We start from the raw sequence: 25462 nt of genomic DNA, 5'->3' as shown, positions 1-25462 counted from the left end.
GTACACAAAGCCCATTTGAATCGTAACCACGCCATCTGGTGGAACGCGCGGTTCCGGCATTTGTTCGAATTTTTTGGCGGGATTTTTCTTAATGATAATTGTGGAGACAGACGGCTCTGGGCTGATGTGATGTCTTTCGCCGAAAAGAGACGTGTTTTTGTGTTAATGGAACAAGGCTTGCTGGTTTTCATTATAGAGATATTGTTTCATTAGAGATATTTTTCAGAGATAGTGTTACATTAGAAAAAGCGATCACAAAAATTATGAAAAAAAGGAGCCGATTTATCACTGATGTTAAGTCTAGTTGTATACTGCAGTTGTTCAAAAGCAATCATTTCAGATATTTAGAAGATAGTGTTCCGCTTGAGAAAAATAATTTAAGTATTATCAGTTTTTACGATGTATTTTCCACTGATAAAGGAATAAGGGTTACATGAACAGAGGAAGATGTATACATGTGAAATTTAATTTGAATTAGATACTTTAGTCATTATGAACAGACCTAGACGGTTGAGTATTATATCTAAAGAGCGATATTACCATTCTAACATGATAATATTAAATTCATTACGTAGCACAATAGGAGGCGAACCTTCTCATAGCGTATATGTGCAAATTATTTAATTTATAGTAAAATAAGCTAAATTCCAGTCGTATAACGTAAACCTCACAAAAAATCTGTCAACATATTGACGTATATAAAAATTGAGGAAAAAGTGTTCTCTGTGGCTTATCTGGGTGTCCCAAAGGTTTACGACATTTTATAAATGATACTACAGAAAAAAAGATCAGAATCGACAACGAAGTATGCATTTTTTGCTAAACAACGTTAGGCGTTCCGCATGAATTTATTCTAGTAGACACACGCGCCTGATTTTCTAGACATGGTCAAATTCTTGGCAATTAAAATAAATTCAAGCGACCTCAAAGAAGCGTGCTGCGGACCTAAAAACTGCAGTAATATTTCGCCTTAAAGTAGGGGATTATCCGCAAGCAGAACTAATTACGTGTGCGAGGTCCTTAAACGATAACTTAGGTACAATTAAGGTTCATCCAGACAGAAAGAAACAGGTTAAGCGAAAATTGTAATTTACAACCATACAAAAGTACATTTTTAGGAAAAGAGGCAACCAGAAAGGAGAAAACCAAATGAAGCTGCTAGGCAAGTAAAAGTTCAGCTTAATTTATTAGTGGACGATTCGACAGCATGCAAAACAATATGCATAGCCTCAGGTGCATCATCAAGCTTTGGTTAAGGTTGAATCCCGAAGGTGTTCGACCCATTCGTCTACCTGAAAACTTAACAGGATGGCACAGAATGGGTTTACTTAAAACTCAGCAACCACATTTAGTCTTATAATACACTGCAATTGCCGTTGGGATCAAAAGACAGATCTGCCGTTAGTCATTGATATCTGCTAGGCTGTAGTAGACCGATAAAATAAAAGTTATTTCAAGATTGATTATTTGTATGTCAAATGGGCAGCATATGTAATTGACGTCCGTCCTAATTATAGTATAAGGTAAACACATATGATTTATACGAGTAATTGAAAATATCTCTGCATTAAGAGTTGCAATAGGAATAAAGCAGAGTTCATTCATATTTTTTTTCTCCGTATATCGCCAAACAAAAATACGCTTGTATAGATGCAGGATTCTATGACCATAATCATTTCGCTTTATTAGTTTCTTAAGTAATTGTCGTCACATGCCACGGTTTGCCATATTCACGATGTGCGCTCAATTAATGATACTGTTTAAAGCGTGATTTCCTTACTAACCAGGTAACGGAAATATATGTACATAGATACGTTCCAAATAGCGTTGTATCGTACATGCACGCGGTAGATAAGGTTTGGATACTTCCAATCACCTTCTCACTTTTTAGTTAAGAAATAATGCACGAGAAGGGTACACAACAGCAGATCCGCTGATATCATTTTTTACTATTTTAGGTGCACTAAGATTAGTTCCTACAAGGTAATCTATCACCTACAGATTCTAAAATTCAACGTAAGAGCACACGTGCCCATAACAAACAATTTCTGCTTTAGATGCAATCAAATCATCGATAGCGGCTAATTCCTGACACCGAGTTCGGTTGCAAGCAACAATGATGACCTTATTTTTTTATAACACTGTATTTAGTCGAAGTGTAAATAGTGTCACTTGTTACTGATTCAATTTACATAATACAAGCGTAAAATTATTATGTTTCCTCGGCTGGTTAGAGATCGAGAACTGGTAATTAAGCATCGACATGTATAATTCTAAAAAACTTGTCAACGATCAATTAACTTCCGCACATTCACAAGATAGTCGCCAGCCAGCCATTGAACTTCTCCGGATTCTGAACCAATTTCGTTTCCTTATGCTCCTCGATTCATTTTATAGGTTAATATAAAAATAGGTTTTTGCTTTATTTAGTTCAAAATGATTTTACGCAAAAAACCGTAGTTCTTCAAGACGAGTTAACATTTTCTTCGTTTGGTGACCCCATTTGGTTATGGTCATCTTCATGAGGTCTGTGTTTGCTACCCACTCGCTGCATTCATCAAGCGGGGCGATTCACTTAACCCGGATTAAGCTCCTCAAATAATTTGCTCAAAAAATCTGCAGGAAAAAGCATCACCTAATGGCTAATATGCAAGAACTATCATTAGGAATATCAACGTAATTTTTTTTTAATGATGATACTAGCCAACTGATCGAAGCCTCTATGTTTTGACTTTTACGTTCGGCATCGCCATCAGACGGCTGACTCCCAGCATGAAACCAAGACTGTTTTTGCCCAGGTTCGAACCCAAAGCATAACGTTTCTTCAAGATTAGCACCCACTATTACGTTATTATGGGGAAAAGTGATGGAAACCTATGAGGTATTATGATATTCATTGCTTCAAATTCGTGCGAAGTATTTTCGCACAATTTCACAATACTCACGACGCGAACCTTGTACTTGACAAAAAAACTCTTAGTTTCATTCTATAATAGCAGCTAGAAATTTTGTGAAGTTCCTGAATAAAGTAATGTAAATACTAAATAAAGTACATTTCTGAGAACCGAGTATCGCTCATGACCCTGAAAGTCAAAAATGTGGAAGCGACATACGAGTCAGTGGGAGATTTCATTTAGATTTGCCATTCGACGTCAAAAAAAACTTAACGAAATGCCGCTGAACTCTAAAAACGGACGGGTGAACCTATTGTATATAACTCAGTTTGGCGTAAGAACCGAATATAGAGCAATACGAGGAGCCGTTAATAGCGGCACGCATATTCTTCAGCCGTATAATGTATAGTCGATGAGTTCCTGTATCAATGAACTCAGCCAAGTGTAAAATATTCAATTACTGCTAAAGTGGTCCATGGCGTATCAGAAGCTGTCTTCGGTAGCAGCTAACTCTTGCACGGAAAACTGCATCAATGTTACTATCGTATTAGTCACTCTAGTAATTGTACGCTTTGCTCTGCTCGTCAAAAACAGATGATTGGTTGGTTTCTATCTCGTGAACGTAGGACCGTATTGTGCTATTCACAGTTTCGTTCGATGTGCCACAGATACAGTGTTTGACAAATCTTGCCCACCTGCAGTGCACGCACATGGCAGCTTTGTAAGCATGACAGGTCATTGCCGGCTCTCACGGGGAGTCTCACACTACGAATCACCCGACTGTGCGAATTACTGCTGTTTAAAGTCGGTTACATTTTTCCGAAGAGTTTAGTGAAAACTACGCAGGACTCCTTAGCTAGAAGGAGTATGGCCGGCACCGCTGTGATGCCAAACTTCATGCCTTCGCCTGCTATGGATCAAATAGTTACGAAATTAGTTCCAATATCGCGGAGGCTCTATGAATGTAAGTTACCCTTCGTAACGTTGTAGTCTGTAGGCTGCTATCTGTTGTGGACAAGGTGCTGTTAACTGAACTTCGGTAGGTCGTTATATATCCGAAAGCTGCAATTTGGGTGGATCCGAGTCATGTGCTGTCGTAACTAGACCAGAGCTCAGCATCGTATTTAGTTCTCTCGATATCGAATGCCGTTTCGAATAGTTTCAATGATTGTTTAGACTGCGGGAGCATCTACTCCCGTCTATACAAAACGGTCGTTCCATCCCGGGCTTCAGGCTCGCATAACCCGTTCAAACGTATAGTTAAGCTATACAGTATCATTGTGGCCCTTTACCAAAACAATGTCACGAACGATGGTAAAAGGTAGGTTCTGGATACCTGACAATATTTAATTTCTGTTTGAAGATTACGGTAGCATTCACGGCTCGATAAGCCAGTTTGTACTATAGAAAAGCTGCGCAACACTGCAAGGCACCGTTAGATCTTAGCGACGTCCTATGCTTTTTGCCTTGTTATTTTTTCTATAAATTACCTTTACCACCAACGCCTAATTAATTTTCCGTTCTACTGGCGGCTGTTCATTAAAGCTATGTAACAAACGAGCACTGAAATACAGATCGATAGAGCGGGCAATAACCGAAGCGATCTTCCCTATCACAAATAGAACCCTACTTCTTTGATTAGTAGGTCAGGAGCAGTTTGATTCTCTACGTCTATGTTTCATGTTGTGAGTAAAAGGCAAACATAGATTCATCTTATCGATTTCCTGCATGAGATTGGCGTTTATTAATCTATGCATGGAATACGTAAAAACAAATGAAAATATCACCCGTTGATCCTAAGGATATTCTTATACGTTTAGAATTTTCGTATTGAACCACACAGCATCAAAACTACATCGTTAAATATACTTAACGCACTAGCTAATCATCGCTCGCTACTTTACTGATGTCTATCGCCGTTGTAGGCTCCGCTTTCACCCTAAACCTCTGCGCTCATTCTGGGGTTTTCGTCGACCCAGTGTACCATGTGACCCAACGACATCGCAGTTTCACCGTAGAGAGTCAGTTTGGTCGCGCTCAAGATATGATCATTCCGAGACAAAGTAAAGGCCGACGCGAATATTTTTTTCGTCTGACTGGAACGAGGGAGCAGGTCGCTGTTGCTCGCGAAATCATCGCAGAGATCGCGAGCCTAAAGGTAGATTGTTATTATATACTTTTTGCCAAACGCAACCATTCGTTGCCTTAATGCTAATTTTCCGCGGCTATTAGAGGCCTTGTGATATCGAAATAAACCGTTACAGTATGTATGGCAAAGTCGTGTGTCTGTATTTGTGCATTTAAGTACGAAACGTAGAAATATCATCTCATTCTCTTGGCATATTTCTCGCTAGGTTTGATTGTATAACGTGGTCGTCTGAATAAAGGATCTTCGTGTTGTATTGTATTACGAACGAAGTAATAATCTACCTTTTAGGGAAAGGTGTTTCGATAAGCTGAGAGCGTTTATTTTTGCTTCTGTAAATAAATGGTACGTGTGCTTGGTCCCGTTTTTTGAAGCTTTATTAAATATTTTCTTTGCACAGCTTACAGTTTATCCAGTAAGAGTGCGAGTCGTGTAAAATATTAAGGACAGTTTTTTCCAATTGCAGGAAATAAAGGACAACCATATTACTCTCAAAATGGACGTGTCCTTTGCGGACCACTCATTCATCATTGGGCGGCTGGGCAAAAACATTCAGATGGTGATGCGTAGCACCGATACCCACATTCATTTTCCTGACTCGAACCGAAACAATCAAGTGGAAAAGAGTAATCAGGTATACGGCCACGTAATTGGTAAAGCCAGCAATTTAATGCGTCGTGTTTTTTTGTTTATTTTTGTAATACTGGCCAAAAGTTTCAGTAAATTGCGCATTTTAATTTGTTGATCACATGCTAGTCTAAGGAACACCCAGAAATGTTTTAGCGTTGGGCAAGTAACTTACATGTGCCTAATGGTATATTGATACTTTAAATGATGATCTAGGTATAACTGAAAATATATGTCTATCTGTGTATTGTTCTCAGTTGCTAACAGTTCCCACGATTAGCCTTGCTGATACAATACTATAATAGCAAATAAAAAGAAAATTCGCAACAGGTCTCTGATTGTTTACGTTGGACTTAGATCCTTTCTTGTATTATGAGTAACCACGATAAAGGAGCGGCATAGTTTGCGTATCACTTTGGGTTCACTGCCATAATGGCTATTAACTAACGAGCAGGCAGGCAGCCACGATGACTTGACCTTCAGGGTTGGCAAAAAATGTCATTATAAATTTATGAGTACTTTCAGAATAAAGTAGGGATCAAGGAAAAATGAGCTTTTACAATTATTAAAGCTGAGAGCCGGTTGCGTAATTGTTAAGCTGCCTCATAGGCTTATTGGGGAAAATCTAGATAAGTGTAGCAATCTCTACCCCGGTCAGAGTCTCAATGAGCGAAATCTTTGACGCTATACCTAAAAAAAGGTGACTTCAAGGACTCGTTCACTTAAGATAAGAGCGAGGCATTTTGAAACTACATTATTTTCATAGAATCTACAATGCGTAGAAAAAAAGGACTTCGATCTCGTTCGCTCCATTCTTATTTATAAAGGAGAGACGAGGTGAAGCGTCAGTTAAGCTACCGATTTACTTGTATACCTAAAAAATATCAAAGATAAAGATTGGTCTCTTTTAGTATTATTAGCCTAACACAAGCCTTTTATTTTTCAGGCTCACTTGATTTATCATTGGCCTGCTCAAATCTCCACCGTTTACACTCTATCCGCCTGTTTGTATTCCAGATTAATCGACAGCCTAATAGACGCCCCCACAATAGGCTGCCTTCTGTTACTTTTTGATGCATTTTGATACGATAAAAAACCACACACGATACAAATACTCCGAACAAAGCTGACATGCAAATCTGCCAGCAGTGCCTCTACTTTTGGAAATATTTCACAGCGATCTTAACTGTTCTTAGCTAGCATACTATAGGGTCATCTTTTTCAAACCTTATTCCAGTGGGAAAGCCAGTACCCCTTCTGTGCATTTTCTATTGCATTGGATAGTTCAAATATTAAATCCAAGTAAAAGGCATACATACACAAAAAAGTAGTTCATAACAACACGCTTCCAGGTATCGGTGGCTGGAGAACCAGATTCGGTGCTTAAGGCGCGTAAAAGGATCCGCGATATGCTTCCAGTATCATTTGTGTTCGTCGTAGACAAGGCAGATTACGTTAAGGTCGCGTGTCAGTATGATGGCAACGAAGGGAAGATACTGGAGAAACTTAAGAGGGAGTTTGAGGTAGGTGACGCTCGATCTGAAGCGTGCTGAATATTCTTAAGAAAAGGTTTTGCTAAATTGGTCGATAGGTTTGAAACAATGTTTGTTCTATTGAACTAGCTGTAGAGCCATTTAGTGCACGTCATGGAATAGCAATAAAAAACTATATATATATATATATATATATATATATATATATATGTATATATAGACTACTGAATCAGTCATCGTACACGTTTATCTTTAATTATTAAAAAATAGCACTTATTATTGTTCATTGTTTTCGTTCATCATATGGTGATGGTCGATGTACGTTAACTAAAGTCTGAATTAAGGAAAGAAATGACGAAATAAGGAAAAAAAAAATAAAGAAAAAGTTTCAATTGGCAACGAGCAAATTCATCTGCATTAGGTAGAAAACCGACGATATTGCGCCAATTGTTATATTTACATTGGGATATAATTGTGTACTCTCTAAAATATAATTCATTCTATTAACTGAAGAGTTACTGTGAATTTAACGTCAAATATTTAGGTGTTTTTTTTAACCACATGGAAACTAACTTGATTCATACTTTCGTATCTAGTTATCTTATTCTAGTCGGCCATTGTTTTCTGCTTTCCCCTTTTATAATTACAGCCCCTTCAAAACGAATATAGCATGACGATCAATTGGCTGCCGGTTTGGGGTAGATGCGCAATGGTTACTGTTCGCGGACGGCGCAGCAACTTTCACCGCATTCGCGAAGGCCTACTCCGGCTTATGGACCTGTTACAGCCAAACAAGAAGCGTCCCGTTGTCTATCTGGGTCTTGAAGTGTCGCCCCATTACTTGAGCTACGTACTGGGCCCAAACGACATCAAGATTCGTTATCTCCAAGAGCGAACCAATTCGAAATTTCAGGTTATAGCTACTCGAAATGAGCGTGCGTATCACATACCAACAATTAGGATTTTCGGCCAAATTGACAATGTCTTCGAAGCGTGGACTGGCGTCATGGATCTGTTGCCAGCAACCTTGCTAATCGACGTGTCAGAAGTGCCCCAATCTTGGCATGACGCAATTAATGAAGAGGAGCGTAGGAACTGGTCGAATGACACGGGCATCGCTGTCTGCGGTAGCGAAAATTCCCAGCTGTTGGAGCATCCCTACTTGGCCTGCTTGCCCTCCGACATTCTCAAGGAGCTCGGCGAATTGAAAGTTGTTCCTTTGGAAGCGCTGGCAAGTGCGCTTATTGCAGCGAGAAAACACGACAGATATGATGCTACCGTTGCAGGTGGGTTGACCGACAGCTGAAACAGGTATTCTTATCAATACTGTTTGATTGAGCCGTACATTTGTTTATCAACGTTTGTATATTGCTAGTGCTTTATTGAAGCTTGAATGACACAAAACACATATATATATATATATATATATATATATTGGTCTGATAGGACGATGAAGATGCCGTTCCATTGCGGACACAGAACGTATGCCCTTGACGGATAAATTATTTGTTGAAATATTGCATGTACTAGCTGAGCAATTTCTACTTGTTTTAATTTTTTCGTCGTCACAATACACAAACCAACGTTTTTTTTATGATAATGTGTTTGTTAATCAGCCATGCGAACAACGGTGAAACTCATATGCAAGATCAATGACATGCTGTATGATTATGATATCTCGTTACTTTTGAGACTTAACCGAGATTCGCGTCAGTGGAAAATTGTAGCCAGAGGTCCTGAAGGATTTGTAAATTTGCTAATGGATGTCTACCGTGCACTTACGCTGCCGAACGTAAATCCTCTGGCCTTTGTAAAAGCGGCAGCAAGCACCGCGAAATCACCTATACGGTATGTCGATCTTTATTGTTGCTCGTAAACATGCCGGTTTAGCTTAAAATATGAAGCTGGATAAAAAAGTTCAACAACTTCCCCAAACGGAGGCCATATTTTTTTGTTCTACCCCTAGGGATTTGCGGTGGCAAATACTTAGAGGTACCTTGTGGAAAACGGGATCGACAAGTAAATCTCCTAAAAAAGAAAATTGCGATAGGTGATACATTGATCCTCCATCGAAGCGACCCCCACTCACGTCCGATATGGCCCTTCAAGGCTGAATATCGTAGTAGAAGCCTCGCTAGTGGTGCGCTGTGGGTGTTTCTTGTATATAGGATCATCAGCTAACTATATACAGCTCTGAACTTTCTGATGATTCTAGTTCTAAGTAATCGGGTCACTCTGATTCTGCTTGAATAAAGGTATGCGGATCTGATAAAGTCGGAGGCTTCAAATTGTCCTACACACTCTTTAAGTGAGCCGATGGACAAAATGGTACTGGACCAGTTTGCCGCGATAGTTGACGAAGGCTCTGCAGACTCTTCCGGCATCGTGCGCTCGAAAGTTCTTATGCATCAGAAGCAGCAAACCTCAGTTTTGCAGCGTACACTCTATGATGAAATTGGATCAAATCTAGGTAAAAATTATCGACTAATCCGTTTCGATTCATTTTTACTGCTTACTAGTAAATTTAAAATGTCCCTCTTAAAACGTCGTAATTATAATTTGCTAAATCGTAAAGAATCTGCTTCACAGAATCTTCAGAAATTGACTTGCGAATGTAAATCTAGTCTTTCGACTAAAACATCAGCCTGTTGTTGAATAATTCTAATAATAACTTGACGTTAAATGTAACATCTTAGGAATCACTTTATAAAATAAGCGCTAGTTACAGATATAGACTTGCACGCAATTATCAGAGTTTGCGATGAAGTTCATCCGTTGTCATTTGATTTTCGTTTCTCTCTAGAACGTACCAATCAGCGCATCCGAAAACATGATTCGAGCTTCAATCAGAATTCGGACTTGATTGCGAACAGCGAGTGCGCCACCTCCTTCGGGGGTTACGAGCTTTCTGAAGGAACCTGCCGTACCCGAACAGTAGCGCCCGTTGCACCTGTAAGTTACGATCGCATAAATTGGACCTGGTTTTTGCTGACTTTATCGTCGGTCATTATTTTTAGCGCCCATCCGTAGCCGCTTCATGACCCTTTGGATCGAATCGCTTATGCAATGGATATGTTTGGATGTGTGGATACAGATAAAAGGTCGTTCCAGGTGACGCTCGCCTACTGTCGGATGTAGCGGTCGGCTGCATAGACATCTGTTGTGTAATAGGTTTATCAACGAGGCTTTTCTAGGCTCGTTCTAGATATGAAATATTGCATCATAATAAATGAAATCGCATAGTCATCTATACTTGTATGTATACCGTTTTATTGTCCCTTTTTACCAGGAGCGTCATATTGGCGTTGTTTTAGCGGATGCTCTTTCGTTCAGCTAGTTCAGCAGACGACATATAACACTGATCAGCAGTTAAATTATTTAGGTAGTTTTAAAAGATCGGAGAGCCCGAAGAGTTGATAGGAACGGTGACGTCAATCACAGGCCAAAAACTAGCCGATCTTGTCGATACATTTATTAATCGACAATTTTCAGCTGTGGCTGAACTGATACTCAGCAAGAGAATTCGAATCAAGTTGAATCACTCTAGGGGAACTAGTTGACCTAACACCGTCCTAGAGTTAAGCTTTTTATTAGCAAATGACTGAGCCAAAAACCTATCGTCTGAAAGAACGTGAAATTCGAAAGCTTTACTCTCATCCGGCTCGTTTTTGTCTCAAATATTTTCTACAGTTTCGGTCCGTATGGGCACTGAGGTACGAGTTTTTCTTTTTAGGAGTAGTAATAACATATACACATAATGACAGTTCGTATTTGTTATTACTTTGGTGTCCTGCCAGGTGAAACTCGAGTCTATTAGGAGCTGCGCAAGTCTTGCCTATCGTGACCATACTGAAAATAACAGTGTTATAGATGACAGCTCATTAATCGGTTCATCCACTGCTGCCTCTCTGATTCCCAAACCTCAAAGGACATGGACGAGCTCGCCGTTACCATCCGTTCAAATGTCATCAAATCGGTGCTCGGACTCAATTGATAGTTGGGAAGCATGCTTAAGTGAATATTGTTCGCCTATCAGTGACCAGGTATACCTATAGCATATGATACAATGAACTTCATTTTTCAACTTTTCGCGTTAGACACCGAAATATATTTATTAGATTTAATAACTTTATTCTCTATATGAGTTGCAGACATAGGCGCATACATGTTCTTTTATTATCTCAGTTGCACATTGGCAATATTTAATATTATATAAACATATTGTTGCTGCATGAACTTTTTGGAGTAAAGAAAATTTTCGTACGAATACAATTAATTGTACATCCTTAAAGATTAGAAAAGCATATAGCAAGCAGTAAAGATGTTTTTACCCACGAACAGAAGCCAAATCCATATCTAAACAAAACAGTCTGTCTGGCTGGCAGTGACTGATTTATCTTTAGATTCAAAAGTTGTAATTAAGAATTAAGTGTAATCCATCGTAAGGTCTGTAAACTGATTGTCATACAGATGTCCCCTCAACCAAAGCCGATGACCTGTACGTTGCCCTTCGATGGCATACCTCATGGCCGATGCGTTCCGGTAAGTTACGAGTTTTGCTACTGGCAACGTGATTGCTGTGAAGTTGACGTGAAGTTGTTACGTACTGCTCGCTTTACCTGATTCAATAGTACAATAATATACTTCAGGGACATGTGGTTGGATTAAACGTATATTCAGGTTATTACGCTGATCTTACTGTTGTCGTTGATGAAGTACAAATAAACGCCACAAATTTGAACCATCTAGCGTAAGTCCAATAGCACGGCCATGTCTAATGGTTCCTCCTCGTGTTTCAGAATATGCAGTTTTGCGATCGTCAAAAAATGATATTAGGTAGCACACACAAGACAGGTTTACCAAACAACATGTCCCACACACGACACCTAAGTCACAGAAGATCAGGAAGGCATAATACTAGGTAGAGTTCAGACTCAACTGAAAGCCCAGTTGAACCTCGGAGCGAGCCTGCAAATATGACAGATCTAGGCGTGCCGTGGTTCACAAGAAGTAAGACAGATTGCGTGCACATGAAACTGGTGTGGTCACAGGCCAACTTCCTTCTTAATTTGTTCTCCCTAACTTAACAGCTAACTTGGTACAGTTATTTAACTTGGTTCCTATCGGTTATCATAAGTGTAAGGGCGCTTATTTTTTTGGTAATTTTGATTTTTCGTTGAAGGTGTATGCTCTGTACGCAGACTTGTCAATAGTTACGATACGCTTGATCTTATCCTAGACTAAACGAGATTCGTCTGTTTCATATTACCAAAGATTAGCTCGTCACGGACCTATTCCATCAGTCTGCCTATATTTCATTCTTCTAACGTATCTTCGTTTGTGCACCTGATTATCCTGTTATAGCGGGCGACGGCCACGTCTGATAATTCTACGCAGGATGTTTGTAATCGCGAACTTTTCGGGCCTTTTCAGCCGCATGAACAACTTGTTTCCAAATTTAATGAGCTGAGCGTAAATAACGAGGATAGCGACGGCAACGAATGGAGGAAAAACATCGCGAATTTAGCAGTTGGGGCCGGCAGGCGTCCATTCAAAAGTAGTGATATAGCATAATCGTCTCAAGAGGGCTTCAGTTAATGTGAACAACATAGAGCTTTCGGTTCAAACAGTATAGGCCATAGAAGCCCATATCTGCATGAAGTGGGAGAGCAAGAACGTTAGCGCTTACGTATCGGCGAAATGGTTGCCCTCCGTCCAAATCTCAGGCAAATGTTCCTTGGGACAGTACCAGTTTACCGTTTTAAATCAGCCTTGTTGCGTGAGCTGATTCTAGCCGAAAGCTGCGTTTCGCTCGCCAGAAGGACGAACCTTTGATTATTTCGACACAATGATTGGACTTGTTTAGCTTTATCGATGATGGTGGTGGGTCGGATAAAAACAAAACTTTGTGCATTCTGCAACGGCACAACGTATTTGTTACTCTTGCTATTACGTTATTGGAATGATCATTTCTATGATATTGTTAGACAACCGGAGTATATGTGGTATCATATATAGATGAGTTGTAGATGCAGCTTTGGTCGATTATTTAAAATGATACAGGAAATAGTAGAAGTATAGGACTGTGCTCGACATAGAAGTAGTTATACGCATGAACTTAGTGTTTCATGTAGCGATATTCTGATTATATTATGGTATGCCAGATGATTATCAGGGCCCTATCAAGCTCCTCATCAAGCCATACCGCAACTAGTCTTGTCGATGATGAAGATCGTTTCGTATTTTGCAATTATAGTAATAGTGGTTAGTTTCTATAGCTATCGTTGTTTATTTCACATACGAAACGTAACTGCAAGCCTTAGCAGCGATGGAAAACATACGGCGGTACCTGTACATCTTCATGTAATGGTTGATGGAACCCGACAGTGTGCCTTACTATATGTAATTGGGTCATATCGCTATCATTTTGTTACTATTTTTTATACATCAATTAGCTGAGCTCCACTACCAGAACTATCGATGTTCCGATGAAACATACTAACTTACGAACGAAAATCTCTGCAGTGCGAAAAATGTGACAGGCATTAGAAGATACTGAGTGTGACACCAGAGACAAGGACAAAGTATAACAAACGAAGAGAAGTAATATCATTTTTATCTAAAAAAAAAATAACAAACAGCCAAAATGGTAGTCTAAGTAAATGCAGATGACATTAAACAGAAGACTAAATAGGGCTATTGGAACAGACTCGCCCGCCGATTGGATGATCACAATCGAAAGGGTCAATTGAGACTATGGTTTGTTGTAAAAGAAAGAACATTGTTAAGAAACTCATGAGAAATAAACGAAAGTGTACGAGACATGATCTCAATTTGCAAAAGAAATTAATCAAAATTTTAAATTTACCAATAAAATCTTTAACAATTATTACTGTGTTTTGTTGTGATTGTCAATGGAGGAAAGTAATAATTATAGAGCTTCAAGGAAATGAGCCGTTCATCTCTGTTATTCTAATAATAATAGTAACAGAACATAACAAATGACGTTAAACGAAACGAAGTAAGACGAAAAAACAAACCCAGTAAACGACTTAGAGAGAAGTTGGCTTTAAGCAATTTTCAGCAAACGTTTGTTAGTGGTCTATTAAAACCGTAGGTCGGCACGCTAGAGATCTCAAAATCTACTTGAAAAGAGTCGAAAACGATAAGCCAAGTGTACCCACGTATGAATGCGCCTATTTATTTTGAATTTCGAAGTTGATCCCGTTTCTTGGGTAAGAATACAAAAGGAAAAGCATAACATCTCGCTTTAAATTTATATACATGTATATGTCTGCCAGTTTGATGCAACTGAGGATAATTGTTACTACAGCATGGACTTTTTTTTTTTGTTTTTTTACTACATGCAGCAGCTCAAAGTCTTCGTTATAAGAAGGCACTAACATAATAAAGGCTTGGTATCTCGGACCAGCAAGGAGGCCATCATTTTATTCTGCGACAAGGAGACAATATCTATGTTCACACTGATCCCATTGACGCTTTTAGTTTACCTACTTCTAGCGGACAAAAAAAAGTCAGATTGACATTTAGCGAGGGTTACACACATTTGTAAGCAATATACTATTAAGCAATATTGGTACGGCTATTAAAATCAGTCAAACCTATCTTAATCAATGTAAACTAATCATATGGGGCTAAAAGGTGGTTTCTATATTTCGACTACATGTACATGTCGTATATGATTTACCCATCGCATGAACCTCAACCGAAGACGTGCTCATATCCCGAAGCCCAACTCAGGTCAGGAGATTTGTGATTTTTTTAGATTAGTATTATATGGTTTTGGAAAACTGTGATTTCTATCATGTAATAAATTTCGTTACTATGATGCTTGCTAAACATTTGATTTTACCAAACAATTTAATTTTCCCTAACAGCTTTATCGTATTTTGCAATCAATTCTCTTCTCCCACATCGTTTGCCTTTTAGGACCTTTACGCAATAGGATCTTTCCAACAATATAAGCTTTTGTGACGCTCAAGGATTGTTATATATGAATTTGTTCGATCCTCAAAAGGAACGCACCCGTCAGGCTTACCTTATGTTTAGGTCATTGCCTTGGCAATGCCAAGTTGACAACTTACGCTGTCTACATGATCTGTGCGATATTTTTTTCGAGCATATGTCTCGGTGTGATGATTTAGTTTTGCAAAGAACTAATCGTAAGCGATGTACATTCTAACATGCGACATTTTCCAATCGATGGGAGGCGATGCAGTTTGTGTAAAGAGTTTTCGCTAATTAGACTCAATCGACTTATCCTATCGTATAGTGTCGTATTTCGCTATATTTCTACACTAAACTGATAAATATTCATGCGCTGGAAGAGTACTTTTTACATGTTCCATGTTCAATCTCATTCACCTGATAAGACTCCAACCTCTATCGATGCATTTTTGAATGAAACTGCGTAATCTCTAATAGAAAATAAAGAAAGAGAAAAGCTAAATATTGTTTGAATAAAATCTTCCAAATCTCCTATAGACGTTAGTGTAAAGTCGGAATAAATCCTAAATTACTTATTCATATCCAGTGCAAAACGTGTCAAGCAAAACCTACTACAATGCTTTGAAGCCCAATGTGATTTGCGCGTGAAGTTCCACTTCTCGCTCGCGATAATTTTTGTTACGACAGCGTCTTGTGCGCAGACAGATGTATAGCCTTCGTTAAGGAATGTGGTCTTTTGGACGATTGGCAGTACTGATCCGCTGGGCCAGTGAATCTCCCAAGTTCAACAATTTCGCGCCCTTTTTTTCAAACGTACATTCAAAAAGGACGTAATCACTCTCACCAGCGGGTGCGTGCAGTTGTAAAGGTGTTGTGGGCTTGCCTTCGCAGTCAAGCGTGGTACAAAGTTTGGATTCTGAATGATCGCTGATTTCGTAATTTGACGTCTTGTTTGACTAGCGGAGCAGGTACAACAAATTGCTCCATAACCTGGAGTAGCCATGTCGGACGACACCCAAATGGAAATTGTCCGACAGTTGGGCTCCAGCCAGATGGTTGAACAGCTAGTCACGATCCCACGAAAGTTTTATGATCGATTCATAGCAAGTAAGTTGTCGACATTTACCTATATCCTGTGTGTTTTGCGTTAGCCGCGACGGAGTTTCTCTTTCTGATTATCCTTATGGTAACATGTTGCAGTAATCAATCTATCGATCATTTCTGTTGATGTGTATATTGAGAAGTACTTCTACGCTCGCAAGTTTAGCAAGAAATTCATCTGCGTACGTCTAACTGCCAATGGATTCTCTTTAGGGGTCAAGTCGGCTCTCTCATACGCACATGTATACCAATTAATTCTTGCTATTTGCTGGATTTTATAGCTCTTCGTTTCGTCAAGTGTTAAAGACAACTATTAGAGACGTCGCTTTCTCTCCTGCTTACCGTAGGTTACCGTCGTTTTGTACGGCTCACAAGACCTTATCTTGAATTTGGGCTCCCAAATGGGTCGAGCTCATCATCGAGCCTGAAAAGCTCAGTGAACTGCGTTCTTCAGGTCGATTGGGCCTTGGTTTAACGTGTAGAAGCCACTTGTGCTAGACTCTCAACTGTAGAAATCTCATCGTATGTGTTATGCTTTCGTGAACATAACAAAGTGATCTCGATTTGGGCCTTCTAAGACAGAAGAAAATCTTTCTAACGATAACACTCTGTCATTCCTGAACAAAGAAACTGAAAAGTCGCAAAACGAATGATTTTCCTAAATAAATCTAAATATTTTGAGTTTTACATCCAGTACCTTTCTGGTTGAGTATTATCTGAAAGGTTGGCTCCCGCTTTGAAACGCGGTGCATCTACGTTCGAACATGGCCCATCTCGCTTGCCCTTATCTTAGTCGACTGCTACCTTTCTTCGTACCATCACGGGGATAGGTTACCTGCTATAGAGTCCTGTAGCGCACAGGGCAATATGATGTAAAAGCCGGATAGAGGTTCAGTCGGTACTTGTCGAATCTGCATGCAAAAGATTTTCGCTTTAATTTTACGTACTACGACAATTAACTGTACTACCCGTCGGCTTCTCTTTCCAAAGAGTTACTTTCCAACTCGATACACTTTTATAGAAGATGGATATGATCAATTTCTTTGCTCTGACCATGATAAAAATCAAGGGGTATAGGCTAGATACATTTCTTATCGTAGGCAAATGATCTCGTATTCCGTCAGTTTAGCGTCATCCAATGGTAGACGTCTCCTTCATGTGAGCTATATAATAAATGAGGGTCATCTTGCAAGTTTACGATCACCACGTTCATCACCATGGTATGAAGATCACCGTACTATATTCGTCATTACGAATTACAAGGGTACCATTCTCTATAATGGCTGCCCTATACTGTGATTTCGTGACCGTGATGAATCGACTAAAGTATCTAACGTATGCGTCAAAGATAAGGCAAAACAAACGAATAGCTAAGCTTCTCAGCTTATTATGGTTGATCATGCCTGCTTTTGTTGGCTGCGAAATTTCACTATCTACGTACTACTGATACGACTTTCTTAATCATTAAAAAAATCTTCGTCCTATACATATTACGAAAAAGCATGCTTCGATAAAATTGGCTTACGCGTAATTTTACTACGGGAACATATCTGTCACGACCTGTTTATCTTCAGTCTTCAATCGAGCACATTAACACTCTGTTTTTCTCTGTCCTGCAGATCCTCCGATGATACGCGAGTTAACGAAACTTTGTGGTACGCAAATCGAGATTTTGTATCAAGATTTCGATCGTCAATACCAAACTGTTTCGAACTGTTTTACCGATTGCCAGACACAGCCAGTACAGCAGACGCCGCAGAGACAGCCTAAAAGCCGACGTGAATATTTACTCCGAATTGTTGGATCTCAACAACACGTTAGCAACGCTTGTCAAGAAATTTTTAAAATACTGAATTATAATGTAAGTTTGAACGGTGATTGAAGCCATATAAAAGTGAACTACTTTTATTTATAGCCGTAGCTAACTAAAGGCAACTGCTGACTCAATGAACGATTTACTTTTTTTTTTTTCAACTACGCTCTTTCTATTCAACTTGGCAGAAGTTATTCGAACTTCAGATATTGCTACAAAAGATGACGCTGTTAACGATACATTTTCCACATGTGAAAATTAACTTTCATATTATGAACTTATGATATTTAGTTAACTAAAGACTTGAAGTAAAGTTTAAGAGAAGAGTTGAGAATTCTTTTCTCAGTCGAAAATTAGTCAATGGCGGTTGTGGCGTACACAACACTCGGGACCTACGTAACGTAGACTTATCCTGCTACTCTTCGACATATAAGAATATTAGTACAGCAGTATAAAACCTGTTTAGATAAAAATTCAATAATAATCAACTGAGCTCGTTAAGTCATCCACACTACATTATAACGTTAAATAAACGTATTCTGCAATATAATTGATCTGCTAATTGGAAAATCTATAAACCCAGGTTAACGGGGCAGAACAGATGACGCTCAAATTAGATGTATCATTTGCCGTCCATTCGTTTATCATTGGCCGTGACGGAAAGGGTTCAAAGACGGTGATGCGCGCCACCGGGACCCTTGTCCACTTTCCCGATTCAAACCGGAACAGCAAAATGAAAAAAAGCAATCAGGTATTTTTATGATGATTCTTAGAGAAAAAAAATACTACACAGACAGACATACTTATCTGCATATCGTTCTCGAACGATTTCAGCAGAAGGTGGCTTTCTATTAGCGCATGTAATTTTTCTTTATGCAGGTTTCAGTGTCAGGCTCGCCTGAACAGGTACTCAAAGCACGCAGGATGCTCCGCGACCGTTTGCCGATATCTTTCATGTTCTTATTGGAAAAAGCTGATTATATTAAAGTTGTGGGTCACTGTGGCGGAAACGAACAGAAAATTCTTGCCAAGCTTAGAAAGCGCTTTGAGGTAAATGCCCATATAAAATATAATTAACATTTATGTGTTTGTATAGTTACAGCAAATAAGTGACACCAGCTGACGCCGCCGATTTTTCTTAAATGGAGATTCAGCTTTGGTTTTGCTTTTTTCACGTTTAATCAAATTCGAGATCTACCTCTAAATTATATATCTCTTAAGGTAGATTAGCGAATCAGTTATTTCCTGCTTCATTTGCTTACCATCTGGCAAACGGTTTTGTTGCTTGGCTTTGTATTGAAATGTATTGAAGCGTATCATGTCGTAACAATTTCTGATGATAACACCCTACTCAGATTTGAGAATAATGACTTCAGTTATGTATCAGTAGTTTGATGATGAAAAATCATTAGAATGGAAAGTCAGTCACGCCTGCACCAAATGGCCATATTTCTCGTTTATTTGATCACTTCCGCGGTAGTTATTATGCTAATACTGTTTATATTGATTTTGCATCGCCCTCGACGCGCGAGTGCCTACGCTTAATTTCTCTCTTCCTACCTTGGGTGCTATTTTACAGGCATTGCAGAACGAATATAGCATGTCGATAAGTTATCAGATATTGTCGAACGGTTGTATAATGGTCACCGTTCGAGGAGCCCGAAACAATTTCGAAGGTATCCGAGAAGGCCTCACGCGACTAATGGAAATTTTAAGACCGAACAGACAACTACCTCCCGTCTCTTCGGGGATCGAGGTGTCACTGCATTACCTCAGCTTCGTTCTCGGTCGCAACGATGTAAAGGTCCGATATTTGATGGCACTCACCAACACACAGTTCCAGGTGATTACTAACCGTGAAGATCGGCAATACCACATCCCAACAATTCGCATCTATGGACAGATTGACGACGTGTTTAAGGCCTGGATGCACGTTCTGGACCTACTACCAGCCACCACATTGGTTGAAATGCCTAGGCCCTCGCAAGAGGACATAGCAGGTGAGGTGAAAAACCCGCGGGCCGCTTGAAATCATCACTTATTTAAGTAGGGAAATGGGGCGATTTCCCTGCCTGAAATGGGGCTTCTACAAACTGTCTCGTGAATACTGCATATTTTTCTCTCTTATAGCCTCATTTATGTTGTTTCTTTCCCGTGCTGTTTTTGTGCGTCGGCCTTTAAACCAGACCTGAGAGAAGTGACCCAACGAGTTTCGAGCTTGAATCAAATGCTAGAAGATTATGACATTACACTCAACTTGAAGCTAAATCGAGACTCGCGTCAATGGAAGATCGCTGTGCACGGTCCAGAAAAGTACTTGACACTCCTTGTAGACGTGTATCGAGCACTAGGCAGGTTGGACGTCAATTCTATCCATTTTGTGCAGGAAGCTATAACTAAAACAGGCCCACCACTACGGTAAATCATAGATAATAAACCACAGTAAATGGATAACCATTATGATTATTACGCTACTGGAAATATTTAAGTAATCATTCGTGTATCAGTCTGGCCTGTAACAGTGGCCAAAGCTCTAGAAAGGCTCGTTCTAGAGAGAGTTTTACCCAGATTTTGGCTACCTTAACACCAAATGTCTACCAAGCATATTTGTTTATTTCACAGACTGTGAATTTTTTCTAAATTTTCTTTTGATCGTTGGAATTTCCCTAATTATTCTAAAGGTCACAGTTCCTCTTTAGAATATATGAGTCTTACCTGCGACTGACATCGATGAGACAAGCAATTGTTCGTAGTAATATACAACATGTATTCATTGTTTCACTCACAGTATGCCATCGTAATTCTATTACAGTTATCATGACGCAATAAGGTCATTAGACAAACACCGACTTTTGGTTGAGACGTCACAACGCTCGCATCATTTACCTACGCACAAATCCGAGCCTGAAATAGGCGATGATTTCGACACTGCAACCATTTCGAGATCAACCTACTTTACTAGGCACTGTCCAACTTCTCAACCCATTTACCATTATCATGGCCTAAATACAGGAGGTGAGGACTCTTGGCTACTCAGCCTTTGCTATACACTAGGTTTTCAATGATGTCCATACATATTTGTTATTACATTCAGAGCTGCAATGATTCCATTGCTTATAGAAATCCTTAGACAAGGACTGATCAACAACATAATCAACTGCCCATCGATGCACAGGGTAACATGGAACATTTGATGTCATTCCGTGCATTTGCTGTCTCGTAGTTACAAACTAATCAATAGTCTCTAGTCACGAGACACCCACGAGTAAGCCCAAACGTGCGTACACATGTTCCGTTATGGAAGCAAAATGAGCGATTTTTGTCAAATACGTTAATATTAGCCTCGAGCGTATTGGCTATTCACCACACGAGAAATTGGTCAACGTTAATTAAAACTGGGTTTCTTTGTCTTCTTGAATCGTAGTCACTAATCAACCCAAATCGATATATGCAGATTATCGTGATCAGCGTATACTTGCTGAACAGTCATTGGCTTATGGCGGTTACCAGATCTACGACCAAACTCCACGAAGTGCGCAATCTGCCTCGTCCAATTACCCCTCTGATGCCTCGGTATACCGTACTCTTACTTAATTTGCCGTTTCCGTTGACACGTGTTACCAAGATAGTTCTCAAATAGCTCCTGAAATTATATTTTATATGACTGATAGTTGCAACTTGATCGCAGTAATGGCGACTAGCGCTAAGCTATTGGAATGACCGCGATTTTTAGAGATCCAGAAAATTCTGCTTCCTATTCGCTTTATTTATAAAAGACGCCAGTCTCTATTGGCGAAAGGACCGCTTGGGCAGCCCGAAAAACATCGACGCTATTCATTATCAGTATTTATTTATGGCGTAACCTATAGTGAACACTTCACTAAATATTCTAATATAAACATAATCGACGTGTGGTAATTTATTAGGGACTGTACGACAGTCTAGCAAGTCTCGCAAGCTTAGGAAGTCTTGCAAGTCACCCGAGTCTCGAAAATGTCAATGCTGTGGAAGAGGTCCCGGAATCAGGCTTTGTAACCCCAATGACATTTCGGGACTTACCACGCGTGGAGGCCGTCAGCACGACATCGATTCGAACGCCGTCAGTGAATCGAAGCTCTTTTGTCTCGACCAGCTTGGCCACTCCAGCCTCGAGCCAGGTGCGCGAAAACAAATGGAGAAATAACGCGCACGAAGCGGGGTCTCTCTAGAGGGTCATGACGACATATTTGCGCTAATGGCGATACATGTATCTGGTACATTATAAAGTCATTACATGTGTGGATTATGAGTTTCTGGGAGGAGATGTGCCTATACGGATAAAAGACTATTTTAAAGATTTGTTTAAAACAGGCCTGAGACATTATTTTAGTAAAAAATACAACATTCTACGAATTTTAATAGTAGAGACAATACACGTATGGGCAGTATCACTTTTATTAATTCATAGTACAGCTGAATATATTTGATTTTATTGTCACTGAAAGAGTATGAACTTAGCTGATAGCTTCCTTTATTGAGATTCATTTTTCAAGCACGATGGAGATAGCGAGTTTTTTATTTTATTTATATTATATAACGCATCGGTTTCGATTCACAGGCAAATTACTTGAGCGGTTTTAAGGGCTCGGGCGTCGCGGCCAGCACGTTCCCGTCGACCCCGAAGAGTCTAGCCGACCTCAATGAAACGGAGGGCACAGCCGTCAGTAGATCACAAATGATAAAACGGTCCATTGTTATTATAATGTTCGTAACCTTTCGCATTTCATAGTGACGATTACTTTTTAAACGTTCACAGGGCAGGTACGGCAGTGTTGCAAACTTCACGAGTTTGGGCAGCTGTGGAAGCTCTGAAAATCTTGGTCCGGCTCAAGCCAATCACGGGTATGGGTCTATTAGCTCATCTGCCATAGAGACGCCAACGTGTGTTCAGAGGCCACCAGCTAATCGAAATTCACAATTACCAGCCTCGAGTGCTGCAACCTTTGGCCAGGTTTGTGGAACAAGCAACCAATCAATAATACGGTAACATTTTCTACTTAGCGTCATTTTAGCATTGGTATATCACTGGTCGGACGTATGCATGCGAGCCGATGCCATGCTGTGATGTTCCGAGTCTCTAGATCCGATACGGTGATTAAGGATCGTTTCAAATCGCCGGCCTTTCTCAGAATGTGCCTGCGCTCGTTTTTGAACCCAAACCACCTTTTCCCTATTTTGTTGGCCGACATTATTTGTCCCATACTGTAATGTCACAGCATAAACTGGGAGCATTTTTGACGGTGTTTTCTCATAGACAAGGGGAAAGCACCCTTTCTTTGAAATGGAAGAATATCCGAGTGATTCTTCTGTGGCGCTGTTCTAATAAACTGTACAACATTTTAGCAACAAGCAGTCATAAGTTCTCACACACGCCCAAGGCAATCTATAGTGTTAAGCAAAAATTTTCCTATAACAGATAGAATTTTGTTTGCGGTACATTTCCATGTTTCTGGCTTTATCGATTCCTAAAAATTAAGGGCATACACGATCGTTCGTTTTCAATACAGATCTGTAAGCTATATTGGCTACTAATTGGTTTCTATTCAGATGATTACGTCATCTCCTCTACACACTTCAACCCCTTTACAGGAACGGACTCTGCAGCACTTCGCCCCAGTGAGTTTTCTTAGATAATTTCTTGTATTGATTATCTTTTATAGATTGCTTGCAGATCGTAAATGCAAATTATTTGCAAATTTCATGATGGAGGAAGATTTTGGCAAATGTCGCAAAGGCCGGGGTCCGTGAACACTGTTCGAACGAATATCGAAGCGATGGTGGGCATAAGGCATCTCATCGGAATCCTATGCTACGTTCTCTTTTCAGAGTGAATTTATTCGTCAAAAGGAAGTGTTTAGCAGTTTCCAACTTTCACCAACTGTAAGCAGTACGTATCAAATAAATCTCGCTCCTGTGAGCAGCTTCTTTGTTCTTGTAAATCTCTGTTATATCTGCACGCTTTGATCGCCGATATGCGGACGGGGTGGTCAAACTGAACCATCTGTATTTATGCTTTCCCGTATGAATGTTTATACCGCTGCTTAAGATTAATAGAAATAGGAAAATGTTAGTTTGGAATAGTGCTAGAATCGGTTACGAAGTTAGATTTCAACATCCGGAGCCCAGGGCTGAGCGGGATCGCTAGGGGGCCAGACAAGCTCCTCGGCAGTAGTGTCTGATTCACACGAATGAGGAAAAATGTATGTAACGACAAACATTGTTTGTTTGTTTAACATTATAATACAGATGAAAGATGACGAAGATGATTTCATAGTCCGAGGACCTTTCGGTGTGTTGCGTCGCGATGATCAGCAGGGATCGGCTGCTAGGGATTACTTCGCAGGTGACAAATGGACGGTCGCGAACTATGGTAGCGTGATGTCTGTGGTGGGCAGGCGTGGTATCTGAAGCACGGCTACCATTAAACTTCGAGTGATCTGATATCTTAACTAATTTAGAACCTCAAATTGCCTGTTCCATACAGCTGCACCATCGAACTAATATAGACAGTCATAGGGCTTTACAATGAGGGGCTCTTAGTTTGTATATCTGCCAAGTAACTCATTCATTGTAGTTGTAACCTAATGGATCCATCATTAAGGAAGGAAACGCTTGTATTGTTAAAGTGGCGCAAATCTACTTTTCGCTGGACCACCTTTTTCGTCATATACACTGTGGAAGCACGGCTGTATATAAATACACACGAATATAAATACACGTTTAAAAAGAATTTAATATACATCAGTATTCAATTTCGGCGTGCTAGTGGTAAAGAGATTGCTGTAAGTATCACGTCATATATATATATATTTTTATTTCGATCGTACTGTGAGAGTCGGCGGATAAATTAGTGTTTTTTGAGGACACTCTTAAAAATTTGTTTGAAATTTTCGACGTTCGTTCAGGTCATGTTAACAAGAACGATAAGTAAATTTGATGATTGCTTATCGGCCACGGATGGTGCATGTTGCAGTCTCAACAATCCCGTATGGAAATTTTCTTGTACACCCTGACTGGTAGTTCATGATTTACTTAGTAACTAATTAGCTAACAATTCGCCATTTTCTACCACCACTTCTTCATAAGGAGTGGATAAAGGGGAAAAAATTGATACTTTAAGGAATCAACCCTTATAAGGTTTATGATAACATGACAGACGTGAAATCACGTAATTCATTACAAATCATATGAACAAAAAGTTATCAGGATAGTTTTAATAAGCAAAATTTAGGACAAAATGTCGACTATGGTGCACATGACACCCGTGGAAGGTTTTTGTTACCATTAATTAGTAAATAATAACAAAAACAAAAACGACGACGACGACGACAACAACAACAACAAAAACGACGACGACGACGACGACGACAACAACAACAAA

General features: G+C 39.7%; 2 protein-coding genes across 10 annotated transcripts; both read left to right on the top strand.

Annotated features, from left to right (window-relative positions):
* Positions 1 to 3610: 3610 nt before the first annotated feature.
* On the top strand, positions 3611 to 14049 carry LOC111259577 (uncharacterized). Its single transcript, XM_022831722.2, has 11 exons — positions 3611 to 3858; positions 4820 to 5052; positions 5507 to 5674; positions 7020 to 7190; positions 7810 to 8446; positions 8777 to 9008; positions 9416 to 9630; positions 9964 to 10112; positions 10958 to 11203; positions 11631 to 11702; positions 12525 to 14049. Exons 1-11 carry the CDS (start codon positions 3762 to 3764, stop codon positions 12732 to 12734), a joined length of 2430 nt encoding a protein of 809 aa, XP_022687457.1. The 5' UTR covers positions 3611 to 3761; the 3' UTR covers positions 12735 to 14049.
* A 1891-nt stretch (positions 14050 to 15940) lies between these two features.
* Positions 15941 to 25229, top strand: LOC111259576 (uncharacterized). 9 transcript variants are annotated; one of them, XM_086967956.1, is made up of 13 exons: positions 15941 to 16235; positions 17849 to 18090; positions 18626 to 18793; positions 18922 to 19092; positions 19622 to 20042; positions 20229 to 20460; positions 20855 to 21057; positions 21467 to 21615; positions 21969 to 22199; positions 22640 to 22741; positions 22838 to 23032; positions 23671 to 23697; positions 23908 to 25229. In XM_086967956.1, the coding sequence occupies exons 1-13, from the start codon at positions 16130 to 16132 to the stop codon at positions 24043 to 24045; spliced, it is 2385 nt and encodes a 794-aa protein (XP_086824082.1). In that variant the 5' UTR covers positions 15941 to 16129; the 3' UTR covers positions 24046 to 25229. The 9 variants fall into 9 exon arrangements, with proteins under 9 accessions (XP_086824082.1, XP_086824083.1, XP_086824081.1 ...); XM_086967955.1 differs by having other exon boundaries at positions 15942 to 16235; positions 23629 to 23697; XM_022831715.2 differs by having other exon boundaries at positions 15942 to 16235; positions 23795 to 24035.
* The last annotated feature ends 233 nt before the right edge of the window (positions 25230 to 25462 follow it).

The sequence above is a fragment of the Varroa jacobsoni genome, unplaced genomic scaffold, assembly GCF_002532875.2.
Source record: "Varroa jacobsoni isolate VJ856 unplaced genomic scaffold, vjacob_1.0 scaffold_347, whole genome shotgun sequence".
Lineage (NCBI taxonomy): Eukaryota > Metazoa > Arthropoda > Arachnida > Mesostigmata > Varroidae > Varroa > Varroa jacobsoni.
The sequence above is the reverse complement of the archived record's forward strand: the minus strand, read 5'-3'. Positions and strand labels throughout refer to the sequence as shown.

Excerpts from the sequence above, each read along its gene's own strand:
- LOC111259577 (XM_022831722.2), top strand. The coding sequence starts at position 3,762 with ATGGCCGGCACCGCTGTGATGCCAAACTTCATGCCTTCGCCTGCTATG. Across the intron at positions 5,053-5,506 it reads CAGAGATCGCGAGCCTAAAG|GAAATAAAGGACAACCATAT; the intron begins GTAGATTGTTAT and ends TTCCAATTGCAG. Across the intron at positions 11,204-11,630 it reads GTTCGCCTATCAGTGACCAG|ATGTCCCCTCAACCAAAGCC; the intron begins GTATACCTATAG and ends ATTGTCATACAG.
- LOC111259576 (XM_022831713.2), top strand. The coding sequence starts at position 16,130 with ATGTCGGACGACACCCAAATGGAAATTGTCCGACAGTTGGGCTCCAGC. Across the intron at positions 19,093-19,621 it reads AGCTTAGAAAGCGCTTTGAG|GCATTGCAGAACGAATATAG; the intron begins GTAAATGCCCAT and ends GCTATTTTACAG. Across the intron at positions 23,698-23,794 it reads CTCTGCAGCACTTCGCCCCA|ATTTTGGCAAATGTCGCAAA; the intron begins GTGAGTTTTCTT and ends TGATGGAGGAAG.